The sequence below is a fragment of the Equus quagga genome, chromosome 16 (genome assembly GCF_021613505.1).
Source record: "Equus quagga isolate Etosha38 chromosome 16, UCLA_HA_Equagga_1.0, whole genome shotgun sequence".
Taxonomy (NCBI): domain Eukaryota; kingdom Metazoa; phylum Chordata; class Mammalia; order Perissodactyla; family Equidae; genus Equus; species Equus quagga.
Genome location: NC_060282.1, coordinates 38,958,647 through 38,975,354, shown reverse-complemented (window position 1 = coordinate 38,975,354; position 16,708 = coordinate 38,958,647). Strand labels below are relative to the sequence as shown.

Here is a 16,708-nt window from a genome sequence, read left to right as displayed (position 1 = left end):
AAATGAGTACAGAAGGCAAATACCAAAACATAATAAAGGCCATATATGACAAACCCGCAGTCAACATCATACTCAATGGTTAAAAACTGAAAGCTATTCCTCTAAGAACAGGAACAATCCAAGGAACTCCACTCTTGCCACTCTTAGTCAACACAATATTGGAAGACCTAGCCAGAGCAATTAGGCAAGAAGAGGAAATAAAAGAGATCCAAATTGTAAAGCAAGAAGTAAAACTGTCCCTATTTGTGGATGACATGATTCTACATATAAGAAACCCTAAAGAGTCTACCAAAAATGTATTAGAAATAATGAAGACAGTAATGTTACAAGGTACAAAAACAACATACAAAAATCAGTGGCATTTCTATACACTAAAAATGAACTAACAGAAAGAGAAATCAAGAATACAATCACATTTACAATTGCAACAAAAAGAATAAAATACCTAGGAATAAATTTAACCAACTAGGTGAAAGACTTATAACACTGAAAACTGTAAGACATTATTGAAAAAGACTGAAGAAGACATAAAGAAATGGAAAGATATTCCATGCTCATGGACTGGAAGAACAGACATAATTAAAATGTCCATATTACCTAAAGCAATCTACAGATTCAATGCAATCCCAATCAGAATCCTAATGACATCTTCACAGAAATGGAACAAAGAATCTTAAAATTTACATGGAACAACAAAAGACCCCAAATAGCCAAAGCAATCTTGGGAAAAAAGAACAAAGCTGAAAGTATCACACTCCATGAATTCAAAATATACTTTAAAGCTATCATAATCAAAACAGCATGGTACTGGCAGAAAAACAGACAAACAGATCAATGGAACAGAACTGAGAGCCCAGAAATAGAACCATATATCTATCGACCCCTAATCTTTGACAAAGGAGCCAAGAACACACAATGGGGAAAGGAAAATCTGTTCAATAAATGGTGTTAAGAAAACTGCAGAGCCACATGCAAAAGAATGAACCTAGACCACTATCTTACACCATACACAAAAATTAACTCAAAATGGATTAAATACTTTTAACATAAGACCTGAAACCATAAAACTCCTACAAGAAAACATAAGTAGTACACTCTGACATTGGTCTTAGCAGCATCTTTTTGAATACCATGTCTACTCAGGCAAGGGAAACAAAAGAAAAAATAAACAAATGGGACTACATCAAACTAAAAAGCTTTCACACGGCAAAGGAAACCATCAACAAAATGAAAACACAACCCACCAAGTGGAAAAAATATTTGCAAATCATATATCTGATAAGGGGTCACGTTCTAAAACATATAGAGAACTCATACAACTCAACAATAAAAAAAACAATCTAATCAAAAAATGGGCAGAGAATATGTACAGACATTTTTCCAAAGAAGATATACAGATGGCCAACAGGCACATGAAAAGATGTTCAACATCACTAATTATTAAGGGAATGCAACTCAAAACTACAATAAGATTTCACCTCACACCCGTCAGAATGGCTATTATTAAAAAGACAAGAAATAACAAGTGTTGGAGAGGATGTGGAGAAAAGGGAACTCTTAGACAGTGCTGGTGGGAATGCAAATTGGTACAGCTACTATGGAAAACAGTACGGAGATTTCTCAAAAAATTAAATATAGAAATACCATATGATCCAGGTACTCCACTTCTGGGTATTTATCCACAGAACGTGAAAACACTAACTTGAAAAGATATATACACCCCTACGTTCATTGCAGCATTATTCACCATAACCAAAACTTGGAAGCGACCCAAGTGCCCATCAATAGATGAATATGGATGTGAATGTGAAAGAAGATATGGTGTGTATACACACACACACACACACAAATGGAATACTACTCAGCCATAAAAAAAGACAAAATTGTGCCACTTGTGACAACATGGATAGACCTTGAGAGTATTATGCTAAGCGAAATAAGTCAGACAAAGAAAGACAAACAACACACGATTTCACTAATATGTGGAAGATGAACACATAGATAAGGACAACAGATTGGTGGTTACAGGAGAGGAAGGGGTTGGAGGTTGGCAAAAGGGGTAAAGGGGCACATACGTATGGTGAACACGATGCCATCTATACAGAAGGTGAAAGATAATGATGTACACCTGAAATTTAAACAAGGTTATAAACTAACATGACCTCAACAAAATAATAAAAAATAAAATAAAAAAAGATGAGGAAACAGAGACTGGTAACCAGCAAGGGCCAGAATTCAAACACATTCTAACTCCAAAGATCATGTTCTTCTCACTACAGTATTTCTAGAAAAGAAAAAGAAGCGTAAGCCATTGGAAGACACGTAATGTTTCCAAATTAGGAAGCTATGCAGAAACAAATTTACAATCTTTTAAAATAAGTGAAAAGTAAGTGATAAAGCAGCTACTTTAACAAAATGAAATTCATCCTAGCCTCTGTTTCTTTGGGCTTTCTGAAGTAATTTTAGTTTGCTACATAAAGTCACCTTTGGGTAGGTGTGTGTGTGTGGAGGGGTGTGTGTGTGTATATGTGTGTACAGTCCTAATTTATACACATATATGCAGACACATATATACACCTTCCCTTAAAAGCCATGTATATATGTATGTAAATGTTCATACATATGTATATCCCCTCAAAAGCTAATATAGAATTCAGTGCTAGATTATCTATTGTCAATTAAGCAAAATCATCACTCTCTTCTAAGGTTTCCTCGTCATTGCAAAACAGAAGCTGGGAACCACATTTCCCAGAATTTCCTTCCCTGAATGGATCCCAGCTAAAATTGTTTCTCTATCACTGGTGTATCTTCTTCCTTATTCTAATTCTTCTATATTTTTGTTCTTTTTTCATTTGTCAAAGTCAGAAGAGATTTAACTATTTTATTGACCTGTTCAAAGAAGCAGCTTTTGTATGTATTTATCATTTCTAATTTTTTATTTTCTATTTCATTAAATTTAGCCTTTTCCTTTATGAATTTTCTCTTCTTAGGATCTTTTGGTATGTTTTATTATTTTTTCTACGTTCTTTAAATATTTAAGCACTAGTTCTTTTGGGGGGGGGGGGTGTCTTTCTTCTTTAGTAATGTAGGAATTTAAAACTAAATATTTTCCCCTAATGACAGCTTTGCTGGATTCCATAGATATCAGTATGATTTATTCTTCTTTTCATGGTTTTCTCGATAATTTGTAATTTCCTCTTCAATCTACAGGTTACCTCAGACTATGTTTCCTAATTTCCAGTAAGTGTGGGTTTTATCATACTATAATTATTTCTAATTTCAGTAACTATAACTGGAAATATGACCTAAAAATCTTTTTTAAAATTTGTTAGTTTTTTAATCAATGGTCCATGAACATACCAAAAAGAAGGAGGAATGCAAGAATACATATAGTTATATAAGTATAGATATATACTTTACATATATTTTTATATATATTCAAGTTTATTGATTATAGTTAATAACTATATGTCCTTTCTCTTTTTCCTATTATCCTGTCCAGTTCTGAAAAAGAAATATTAAAATCTCTTATATGAATACACATTAGATTCCTCTGTTTCTAACAGCTTTCCTTCACAAATTTAACTGTCATGCTGACTGACGCATATGTTTCATTATAAGTTGTCTTTTATACCATTACCTAATGTCCCTCTTTATTCTTTGTTTGGATTTATCCCCTCTTTATTTATTTGAGTTCTTTTAACTTTAAGTAATTTACCTGACAAACATTGCCACTTTTGCTTTCTTTTTGTTATTTGTATGATTTTTCTCTTTCTTATCTGTTATCTCTAATAGGAAATATCCCTATATTTCTAGTCACTGTATTACATGGGCCTCTTCTAAACAGCATACAGCTAGATTCTGCATTTTAATTGGCTCTACTAGCTTGTCTTTTAATGGGAGAATTGACATTTAGTGAAAAACATATTTCATTCTATTCCTTCCAACTTACGTGTAGCTCATTATTTTGTATTTTTGTTTTCTGTTTCCTTTTCCTTGTTCTGGCTGATTTAAGCTATTTTAATTCCGTTTTGTGCCTTTTATTATTTTGGAAGTTCTCCTATACGTTGCCATTTCATTAAATAACCCTATGCTTTCAAAATGAAACAGGTTTCTTTATCATTATTTCTAAATTATGTCAACTATTCCTCTGCCAATACATCCTGTTTTCCTCAGAGACACTCTATTTACATCTATTACTCATTTTTCCCCAAGTCAAATGAGTCTCAATGTCCTGAAAGATGGGCTTATGCTCACTTGCCTAACAAAGTCAAAATCTTCCAAGCTTATTAACAAGAATGCCATACGCAATAAACTAACAAACTTCTTGGGAATCATTTCACAGCATATTTCTTGCACATATATATATATATATATATATAAACACGGAAAAAACACTAGCTGTAGCACAATCTAGTCTTTACAGATCCATATAGACTGTTACAGAGTATACTAATCTTAATTACTACTCCTTTTATTCCTTTGCAGTTTTAGTGAGATATAACTAACATATACCATTGTATTAGATTAAGGTGTACAATCTAATCACTTGAGAAAGATATATATATATAGTGTGAAATGATTACCACTATAATTTTTGTTAACATCTATCACCTCACAGAGTGAAAAACTTTTTTTTCTTGTGATGAGAACTTTTAAGATCTACTCTCAACAATTTTCAAGTATATAATACAGTACTGTTAACTACAGTCCTCGTGCTGTACATCTCCACAACCTACTTATCTCGTAACTGGAAGTCTGTACCTCTGGACCACCTTCACCCATTTCCCCCACCCCCAACCCCCATCCCTCGCCTTTGGCAACTACCAATTTCTTCTGTTTCTATGAGCTGAGATTTTTAGATTCCACATGTAACTAAAATTATATAATATTTGTCTTTCTCTGTCTGACTTATTTCACTTAGCATAATGCCCTCAAGGTCCATCCACGTTGGTAGCAAATGACAGGATTTCCTTCTTTTTTAAGACTGAATAATATTCCATTTTGCATTTATACCATATTTCTTTATCCATTCAACCATCAATGGACACTTTTAGGTTGTTTCCACATCTTGGCTATTGCAAATAATGCTGCAATGAAAGTGGAGCTACAAATACCTCTTTGAGATAGTGATTTCATTTCCTTTGCATATATATACCCGGAAGTGGGAATGCTGTGATCATATGGTGGCTCTATTTTTAATTTTTTGAGGAACCTCCATACTGTTTTCTACACTGGCCGCAGCAATTTATATTCCCACCAACACTGCAAAACAGTTCCCGCTTCTCCACATTCTCACCAACACTTATCTCTTGTCTTTTTGATGACAGCCATTCTAACTGGTATGAGGCGATATCTTATCATGGTTTTGATTTGCATTTTCCTGATAATTAGTAATGTGGAGCACCTTTTCGTGTACCTGTTAGCCATTTAGATGTCTTTTTTGGAAAAATGTCTATTTGGTTCCTCTGTCCATTTTTTAACACATTTGCTTTTTTGCTATTGAGTCATATGAGTTCTTTATATTTTTTGGATATTAACCCCTTCTCAGATATATGATTTGCAAATATTTTCTCCCATTTCACAAGTTGCCCTGTTGATGGTTTCCTTTGCTTTACAGAAGCTTTTCAGTTTTATGCAGTCCCACTTGTTTATTTTTGCTTTTGTTACCTTTGCTTTTGGTGTCAAATCCAAAAAATCATTGCCAAGATCAATGTCAAGGAGCTTACTCCCTCTGTTTTCTTCTAGGAGTTTTATGGTTTCAGGTCTTATGTTCAAGTTTTTAATGTATTTTCAATTATTTTTGTGCATGGTGTAAGATAGGGGTCCAGTTTCATTCTTTTACATGTGGCAGTCCAGTTTACCCAACACCATTTATTGAAAAAACTATCCTTTCCCAATTGTATACTCGTGGCTCCTGTATCATAAAGTAATTGACCATATATATGTGGGTTTATTTTGGGGCTCCCTAATCTGTTCCATGGATCTATGTGTCTGTTTTTATGCCAATACCATATTGTTTTGAAGACTATAACTTTGTAATATAGTTTAAAATCAGGAAGTGTGATGTCTCCAGCTTTGTTTTTTTTTTCTCCAGATTACTTTGTCTATTCAGGATCTTTTGTAGTTCTATAAAAATTTTAGGACTGTTTGTTCTATTTCTGTGAAAAATGCCATTGGAATTTTGATAGGGATTGCAGTGATCTGTAGATTGCTTTCACTAGTATGGACCTTTTAACAATATTAATTCTCCGAATCCATAAATATGGAATCTCTCTCCACTTATTTGTGTCTTCTTCAATTTCTTTCATCAATGTCTCATAGTTTTCAGTGTACAGATCTTGCACTTCCTTGCTTAAATTTATTGCTAGGTATTTTATTCCTTTTGATGCAACTATAAATAGAATTGTTTTCTTAATTTCTCTGTTATTAGTGTATAGAAACATAACTCATCTCTATATATTTATTTTATATCCTGTGACATTACCAAATTTGTTTATTAATTCTGACAGTTTTTTGGCAGAATCTTTGAGGTTTTCTATATATAAAATCATGTCATCTGCAAATAGAAACGGTTTTACTTCTTCTCTTCTCATTTGGATGCTTTTTATTTCTCTTTCTTGCCTAAGTGCTCTAGCTAAGACTTCCAATATCACGTTGAATAAAAGTGACAAGAGTGGGCATCCATGTCTTGCTCCTGATTTAGAGGAAAAGCTTTCAGCTTTTCACTGTTGACTATGATGTTAGCTGTGGGCTTGTCATATATGGCCTTTGTTATGTTGAGGTATGTGTCCTCTATACTATTACTTTTCAATTCAAGCAAATATCCTCTAGTTAAAGATTAATATTAAAATAGTATTTTATAATTTTTCTGTCATTATTTAAAGTCTACTTTCATATTTCTTGTACTTACCCTTCTCCAAGTTTCTCTAACACATCAAAAACTTCTTCAGGCTGCTTAGTCAAACTGTCTTCACTCAGCTTTTTTAGCTTACTGTTCAGAAAAAAACAGAAAGAAAATATTTTCCTTAAGACTTCTTATAATATTTTTTATTTTATTTTTGAAGCAATATATTTAGATGATTCAAAAATCAAAAAAACCCTGTTCTTAATCTCCCCAGAAACACCTCAAAGAATAACCACTTTTATTAGCTTCTTGTGAAACCTTTATACAAATACGAATATGTATTTTCACCTCTCCTCTTTTTTAACATACAAGGTAGCATTTTACATTAACTTTTTTATCCACACTGTTATAAACTTTGCTGTTTTCACTTAACAACACACAACCTATGTTGGAGATCTCTTCATAAATACATAGAAAGCATCCTCATTCTTTTCTTTCATACATCTACATCCTATTCTATTCTAGAGATGTAGCATCTCTTACTTACCAATCCCTTATTTATGGATATCTAGGTTCCCTTTTGCTATCATAAACAACACAGCAATGAATAAGCTTCTACATAAGTTAATTCACACATGTGCTAGTGTATCTGTAGGATGAATTCCCAGAAGTGAAACTGTGAGGTCAAGAGAATATACACATACATGTACATACACACACACACACAAATACAGAAGTATATGTATTGATTACAGATATATATACTATACATATACTCATATGTCATAATATAAATTTAATAATGTACTATAATAAAGTCAATATTATAACAACTATATGGTAATTATTAATTTTCTTGATTATATTATGGTATTAAAATATACAAATTTTATCTACTACAATGGAATGTTACATAAATATATATGTACGTCGATACATATTAGCAAACTGCCCTCCAGGTGGCTTGTACCAATTTATTCTCCTACCGGTAATATATGAGAGAGTGTCTTTTCCCACAGTTCCACCAACAGAATATTTAACCAAATATTTACCTTTTGGCCAATATGTTAGGTGAAAACTTGTAATTCAGAGTAGATTTAACTTGCATTTCTCTTACTATGATTGAAATTGAGCATCTTTTAATATAGTTATAAAACTAAGCCACCTATTCACGTTCTTTGCTCATTTTTCTACTTAGTTTTTGGTCTTTTTCTTATCTATATATAAGGGAAATTAGCCTTTGCTTAGGTTGCAAATATTTTCACTTGTATTTTGACTTCACTTATGAGTTTTTAGTTTTATGGTCTATTTGACTGTTTGCCATACAGAAATGTCTCTTTGTCTTGTTTTGGTTTTGCTTTTTAAAAGATCATCCACATGTATGGCATATGCAGATATCTGGAAACAAGAAGTGAGAGAGATTATGCATGGTGTGTTTGACAGACCAAAAACAATTCGTATGAATGAGGCTTCATGTGTGCAAGACCAAAATAATTCAGTGTGAATAAAGTAAAAGTAACCAGGAGGTAGAGGTAAGCAGGGTCAGGTTAAAAAGAGCCTTGTAAACCATGTTAAGGAGCTCTGTTTTAAAAGATGACTTCCCCTGTAAAGCAGAAGGACATACAGTGAGCAACAGCAGAGCAGGGAAACTACTTAGGAGCTGATTCAAAATATGGATGCACAGAATATAGTACTGGCAGTAAGAATGGAGAGAAGACAAGGTATTCAAGATGTTAAAGAGGCATAATCAACAGGAAGTGGTTTTGACTAAATATGAGTTGATGAGGGAAAAAGAAGAGTTGAGCATGTCTCTTAAGCCTTTCGCTTACGCAAATGAGTAGATGGCAATGCCATTTACTAAGCTAAAGAATACCAGAAAAAAACAATTTGGAGGGGAATATGATGGGTTTAATGATACTCATCCAAATGCAGATTTCCAGTAAGCAATTGTATAAATGAATCCCAGGAGAGATCTGAGTTGAAAAAACCATTTTTGGTGTCATCAGCATATAGATGGAGCCCGAAGACATGAGAATGGACAAAATCATCAAGAAAATGTCTAAGAAGAAATAAGAGTCAAAGAGAAAACAGATCCCAGGAAAATATCAATATTTAAGAAATGGGGTCATGAAGGATAAGGTAGTAAGTACTTGACCATGTCAAAAGCTATTGAAAGTTCAAACAACTTAAAGATTTCTAAGTGTCCATTACAGAATTTCCACTCTGACAACAAGGAAGCAACAGAACCCAGAATTATCTGTCTATAGTAAACAACTAGAAAATTCAACAAAATATAGGAAACAACTGTCTTCAGACATTAGATATCAGACATTTCAGGACTGAGGTCCCTGAGAAAAGGGAAAGAAATAATGTATGTTCTACTATCACTCAAGCTTTAGATCTAGAAGCTACATCCAGACTGCAGCACAGGGAAAAGGGAACCCCAACAGAGCCCAGCAATTTTGCTGAGTTGAAGAAACAGAGATGAGAGTATGGGGACGTAAGGCAAATAAACTTTGCACTACAGAATACTTGTCAGAAGAGAGCTATATAGAGAAAGAGGTCCAGCAATCTACCTAGGAGTTCCCTTGACTATTTAGCTGAATGTCAATTTATGCATGGTTACAAAAACATTCTACAAAGCCTCAAAAAATCAATTTCCTAAGGGAAAAAATGATCAAGGAGCTGTAAAAAGAACAATTCTCAGAGGTCACACAATGCTGAGAATCTTTCCCACCAACAAAAGTTGGGAGAACTCTCACAATACAAAGGTTATTCAGTAGAAATCCCAGAATGGCCTTGTTTTAGAAAGGAGACTACATTACCAAAATACAAAGGCTACTTTAGATTCTCCCAAAAGGAGTTTAAAAACAAGCCTCAAAAACATTGAGCCAATCCACAAGATAAGTGACCACCAGAACAAGTCTCTAATCCCTGAAACAACTAAAAGAGTGTTCAGCACTCGACAATGTAAAATTTACGTCATGAATTCAATCAGGGGGCCAGCCCCGTGGCCAAGCAGTTAAGTTCGCGTGCTCTGCTTCGGCAGCCCAGGGTTTCGCCAGTTCACATCCTGGACGTGGACATGGCACCGCTCATTAGTCCATGTTGAGGTGGCGTCCCACATACCACAATTAGAAGGACCCACAACTAAAATATACAACTATATACTTGGGGGATTTGAGGAGAAAAAGGAAAAAAAAAAGAATTCAATCAGGGGTCAGCCCCGTGGCCAAGCAGTTAAGTTCATGTGCTCTGCTTTGGCGGCCCAGGTTTTCACAGGTTCAGATCACAGGTGCAGACCTACACAGTGCTCATCAAGCCATGCCGTGGCAGGCATCCTACATAAAACAGAGGAAGATTGGCATGGATGTTAGCTCAGCGACACTCTTCCTCAAGCAAAAAGAGGAAGACTGGCAACAGATGATAGCTCAGGGCCAATCTTCCTCACCAAAAACAAAAATTTGAAACTGTGTTCAAGAAATTAAAGGAAAATACCATGAAAATGACTCAACAATGAGAATCTCAATAGGGAAATAGAACCTAATAAAAATGTAAAATTTAGACTTGAAAAATATAATCTTCAATGAAAAATATACTAAAAGAGCTCAATGGCTTATTTGAGATAGATGAAAGAAATCAGTAGACTTGAAGATAGCTAAATAAAATTATCTCCCCTATGAAAACAGAAAAAGTGAAGAAAAATCAACAGAGCCTCAGAGCCTGGTGAGACACCAAACATACCAATACACATGTATTGGGAGTCTCAGGAGAAAAGAAAGAATGAGGGGCAGAAAACATTACTTAAAACAATAGTGGCTGACAACTTCCCAAATTTGATTTAAAAAACTTTAATTTACACATCCAAGAAGCTAATGAATGCCAAGTACGATAAAAACAAAAATATCCACATCTAGAAACACTGTATCAAACTGCTAAAAGACAGAAAGTCTTGAAAGCAAGAGAAAATGACTCATCATGAACAAGAGAACAAGTATATGATTAACAGCTGACTTCTCATCCGAAACCACAGCAGTCAGAAGGTAGTGAAAGGAAACAAAGTGCTGAAAGAACAGTATCATCCAAAAAATTATAAATCCAGCAAATTTATCTTCCAAAAATGAAAGGGGAAACAAGGACCTTCCCAGATAACAAAAACGGAATTTGTTCTAGCAGAGCTTCTCTTCAAGAAATAATAAAAGTACTTCTGTATGAAAAAAAGATAAATATTTGCATAAACATAAAAGATACATATTTATCTTTAAAAACATAAGATTAAGTCAATAATTCCAATATTGTATTGTTTAGGTATATTTAGGTATAACATATACAAAAATAACAGAACAAAGGAGGGGAAACAAAATGGAGCTATACTGAAACAAATCTGCTATATTTTACCAGAATTAAGTCAACCCGAAGTTGACCATAATAAAGATGCATACTGTAATCCCTAGGGCAACCACTAAAAAAAACTGGGGAAAAAAATTTAGTTAACAAAACTACATTGCTTAATTACATTGAATATATACAGTCAAATCATTCCAATGAAGAGAGAGATTGTGAGACTGGATAAATAAGCAAAACCCAACTACATGCTATCTACAAAAAATTCACCTTAACCATAAAGCCCCAAAGAGGTTAAAAGTAAAAGCATGGAAAAATACATAGTATGTTAAACTAACCAAAACAAAGCTAAAGTGGCTATATTAATATTAGGCAAAGAAGATGGCAGAAAAATTAATATGACCAGGGATAAAGAGGAATGTTTCATAATGACAAAAGGGTCAACTTAATCAAGAAGATGTAGCAAACCTAAATGTATAAGCAAGCTAAAACATAGCTAATAGAAAACAAAACAAAAACAAAGAATTGAAAGAAGAAAAGGACAAATCCAAAATAAGAGATTTCAACACTTCTCTCTCAGAACTTGAATAAGTTTACAGAAAATCAGTAAGGCTATAAAAGACAATACTATCAACCAATTTAAATTCTCTGTTTACTTCATACCTTCATTTCTAGCATTTCTATTTGGCTCTTTTTTTTAATAACTTCCATCACTCTGATAAATTCTCCTAACAGTTCACAGCTGTTGTTCATCACCAGACACTTTTAACATAGTAATTATTGTAACTTCAAAGTCCCATATGATAGTCCCAACATCTAGATCATCTCCAATTCTGGTTCTGTTGATTATTTTACCTTTTGACAACACACTGTTTTCCTTGCTTTTGGGGGTGTCGTGTTATTCTCACTTGAATCCCAGACACATACACACAGAAACACACATATATAAGCACTGATTTAGAATCATCTAGTCTAAGTGACTCTGGAGAAAAAAAGCCACGTATATGATACAGGAGTTGTATTCAAAATATGTAAAAAATTCCTACAACTCAATAACAAAAGGAAAACCTAAAAACAAAAATGACAAAAAGTTTGAGCAGACACTTCACCATAAACATACAAACGGCTAGCAAGCACATGAAAAGATACTCAATACTGTAAGTCACCAGAGAAGTGAAAAATATAACTACAATAAAATACCACCACACACTGACAAAAATGGCAAAATTTTTACAATACCAAGTATTAGTAAGGAAGTATAACAAGGGGTTCTCTCATACACTGATGCTGGAAATGAAAAATTAAAGTCACTTTCGAAAACAGGTAAGCAGTTCTTATAAACTTACAGAAACACTTATACAACCAAGCAATTCCACTCCTAGGTATTTACCCAAGAAAAAAACATATGTCCACCAGACTTGTACACAAATATTCACAGCAGTCTTATTAAAACCACCAAAATCTGAAAAAAATCCAATGTCTAGCAACTGCTGGATGAATAAACAAACTATGGTAAATCCATACTATGAACTACTACTTAGCAATAAGACATAACAAACTACTAATACATTCAAGCTACTGAACAACTCTCAAAATCATTGTTGAGCCAAAAAAAGCCAAACCAAAAGAGTACACTTTATTGTATCTAAATTACATCTCAGCAATATTAATTTACCAAAAAAGCATCTAAACATAGTGGTAAGGAAATTATTGGTGATTATACAAAGAGCAATTTAGTGGACCAGTAGAGGCAGAAACCAGACTGCAATGGTTTGAGACAATGGGGTAGTGAAGAAGTAGACACATTAATTATGGATCATCCTATTCTCGAAGTTTCTGGAAAGGATAAATGATTGGAGACATGAGGTTGAAAAAGATGATAAAGCCAAACAAACAAAAAACCATCAGAAACCTGAATAAGTGTAAATGCTGTTTGGAATGAATCAGTAAAATAAGGAAACACTTAAAATTCCAGACACAAGAAGAGATAACTACTAAAGAACGTCCCTGAAAAGGCTGGTAGGAATGAGATCCAAAGCACAACGGATGGGAGTGCCTTAACTTCGGAGGACTGGGGACACTTCTCCTATTTTGTTTTTTTTTATTTTTCATTTTTTTGCTAAGGAAGATTCCCCCTGAGCTAACAGCTAATATCTGTTGCCAATCTTCCTCTTTTTTTTTTTTTTTTTTTGGCTTGAGGAAGATTAGCCCTGAGCTAACATCCATGACACTATTCCTCCACTTCATATGTGGGCTGCCACCTCAGCATGGCTGACTGAGTAGTGTAGGTCCAGGCCCAGGATCCAAACCCAGGAACCCAGGCCACCAAAGCAGATGGTGCAAAACTTAACCACTACACCACAGGGCCAGTCCCACTTCTTCTATTTTAACAGGAAGGAAGGATGAGCAGAGTTACAGATAAGACAGAAGGCTGATGGCAGAAAGCTGGGGGAGTTCCCATATACGGACTTTGATTTGCTTTGTTAAGTAAGAGGGATGTTCATCTGCCATGAGTAACGAACCTAAAATCTGAGATTTGAAGAGTAATGATGATATTTGAAATAACCAGAATGGAGGACAAAAACAAAACAAAACTCATGAAGTTTAACAGGATTACTAACTACCACTACAGGCCTTCTTGAGCTTCTTGAGGTTAAGACCATGAATTTAAAATGGCAATCTTTGAGGTTTTGTATTTTCTTCAGCAATGCTCAGAAGTCCTAAGGTAGGCAAAGAGAAGAGAGACAGCAGAATTTGGCGTTTTGCCAGGCAGATGCCACAGATGAATAAGTTGACAAAAGAGTTAAAGACACTGGCAAAAGAGTGGCTGAAGGTTTGGACCAGGTAAGAAAGAAATTAAAAAAGGAAGGAGGACTAACAAGCAGTGGGAAAGAGTGAAGTAGAAAGATACTGTGGTAAAAACAGAGATTGCACTGGTGGTTACCAGAGGGGAAGGCCAGAGGGAGGTGAAATGGGTGACGAGGCACATGTGTGGGGTCGTGGATTGTAATTAGTCTTTGGGTGGTGCACATGTTGTAATCTACACAGAAATCAAAATATATAATGATGTACACCTGAAATTTACAATGTTACTGCAATAAAAAAAAATAAAATAGAAAGCTACTGTGTGAGGTTGGTGTCAAGATGGCAGCATAGTCAAACTCTGAACTCCCCTCCTCCCACAGACACAACCAATTTACAACTATTCTCGGAACGATTACCCCTGAGAGAAAACCTAAAACGGGATAAAAAGAACCCCCGCAACAAGGGACAGCGCTGATTGAGGTGGAAAAGGCAGAAATTCCGTTCTGGGGAGAAATGAGCCACCCTCATGAGCCACAGAGCTTCAGGGCCAGCAGGGAGCAACCCTAAGCTACACAGCCTTCCCTGGAGGGACAGGGGATCTGAGCAGGGGAGCGTTACTGCTATAAGCATCCTTCTGACTCAGCACAGCTGAGACGAGTTTCATAATATTGGGCTTTGCTGGGTATTAACTACAATGGGGAATACACTTAGAAAAGCTATCGGACATAAGCAGGAAAAAGCCAGCTGCTAAACAGCCCACACACAAATTCACCCATTTCAGAAGCAACTTGAAATCACCAGAAAGAAAGGTGCACAGCCTTTTCTTGGGAGAGACTCGCCTGATAAGCTCTAGGCACATCTCAGTGAGAGGTGAGACCTCTCCAGGGACAGAGACAAGGCTGGAAGCCATTACTGTGACCTAATCCAGCCATGTGGACACAGACGCAGAAGATGCCATTGGAATTCTTCCCAGTCCTGTTAGCCCAGGGTCTGTACTGCCCACTAGAGCATGAATTTAATCCAGCTCAGCCAGGGCAGACAGCCCGCCCTAGGGATTGGCCCAACCAAGCAGCAAGCCTCTGGGAAACTTGTGGGCCTGCATAGACTGGCTGGCTCGATCCTCTGCAGACAGGCAAGTGGGCGCCCCTCTGCAGGGAGGGCATGCACGAGGAACAGGTGAAGTGTGTGGGGCATTGGTGGAATGTGACACTACATTGGGGTAACTGGGTCTCCTGCAGGGGGTCAGGAAGTGCACACGGAATAGGACTGTGTTGACAGTGTGTGTGCACCTGTGGGCTGTGGGGTTTGTCAAGTGCAGAAGACTTGTGCTTCCCAAACAGTCACAGGAGGGATAAACCCCACCTTGCAAAGCCTGAAACAAATGGGTGCTCCCATGCCTGAGGGCAGCCCCACTCAGCTGCAATCCTGAGAGACCTGACAACAGCCTTGCACGCCAGAGGCCTAGAGCAACTGTAAGCCCCTGAACCTAGAAACAAGCCAGGCTGGGGGCCTACTCACTTAACAGAAAAACAACAGAAATGTGCTAGAAGACCTTGCAACCAACTGTGCTGGGGCTTGCCATGCCCAATAAAGTGACTGAAGGGTCCGTGGTAGCCACACACAGCTGAGAATTACAATCAGCTGGCTAGGGGTACAGCCTAGACTCCCTGGGCACCTGCAGCAAGAATAACCATGCCACAACAGAAGGACACATGTAGCCCACACAGGGGCCACTCCCGGAACATTTGGAACTGGTGAATAGAGGGAAACACACTGCTGGGCCTCATAAGGCATCTCTCACACAAGACCACCTCTCCAAGACCAGAAAATATAGCTCACTCACCTAATAAAAAGATATAAGCACAGAAAAACAAGCAAAATAAGGAAGCAAAGGAATATGTTCCAAGTAAGGGAACAGGACAAAACTCAAAAAAAAGAACCAACTGAAACAGAAAGAAACAATCTAACTAACGAAGTGTTAGAACAAAAAGTCATAAGGATGCTCACTGATCTGGGGAGAAGAATGGATGAACTCAGTAAGAATGTCAACAAAGAACTGGAAAATACAAAAAAGAACCAATTGGAAATAAAGAATACAAGAGAGGAAATGAAAAATTCACTAGAGGACTCAATAGCAGCGTAGATAATACAGAAGAACAGATCAGCGAGCTGGACGAAAGACTAGAGGAAATCACCCAAGCAGAATAGATAAAAGAAAAAAGAATAAAAAAGAACAAGAACAATAAAAGGGACCTCTAGGACAAGATCAGGCACACTAACATTCATATTATAGGTGTCGCAGGAGGAGAAATTTGAAGAAATAATAGCTGAAAACTTTCCTAATCTAAGAAAGGAAATAGACATCCAGGCATAGGAAGCACAGACAGCACCAAAGAAGATAAACCCAAACAGGCCAACACCAAGACACATTATTATTGAAATGCCAAATATTAAAGATAAAGAGAGAATCTTAAAATCTGCAAGAGAACAGCAGTAAGTTGTATACAAAGGAAATCCAATAAGGCTGTCAGCTGACTTCTCAGCAGAAAAGTTACACATTAGAAGGGAAGGACACAATATATTTAAAGTATTGAAAGGAAAAAACCTACAACCAAGTATACTCCACCCCCAGCAAGACTATGAGGGACACAATATATTTAAAGTATTGAAAGGAAAAAACCTACAACCAAGTATACTCCACCCCCAGCAAGA

General features: G+C 36.0%; 1 protein-coding gene across 2 annotated transcripts in view; it reads right to left on the bottom strand.

The window, feature by feature from the left end:
• STK3 (serine/threonine kinase 3) overlaps positions 1 to 16,708 on the bottom strand; it is a 264,867-nt gene that overhangs the window by 221,309 nt on the left and 26,850 nt on the right. For both annotated transcript variants that reach the window (XM_046642576.1, XM_046642577.1), the window contains exon 2: positions 6,914 to 6,994. In XM_046642576.1, the coding sequence (XP_046498532.1) occupies positions 6,914 to 6,994 (81 nt within the window). The remainder of the gene's footprint in view (positions 1 to 6,913; positions 6,995 to 16,708) is intronic.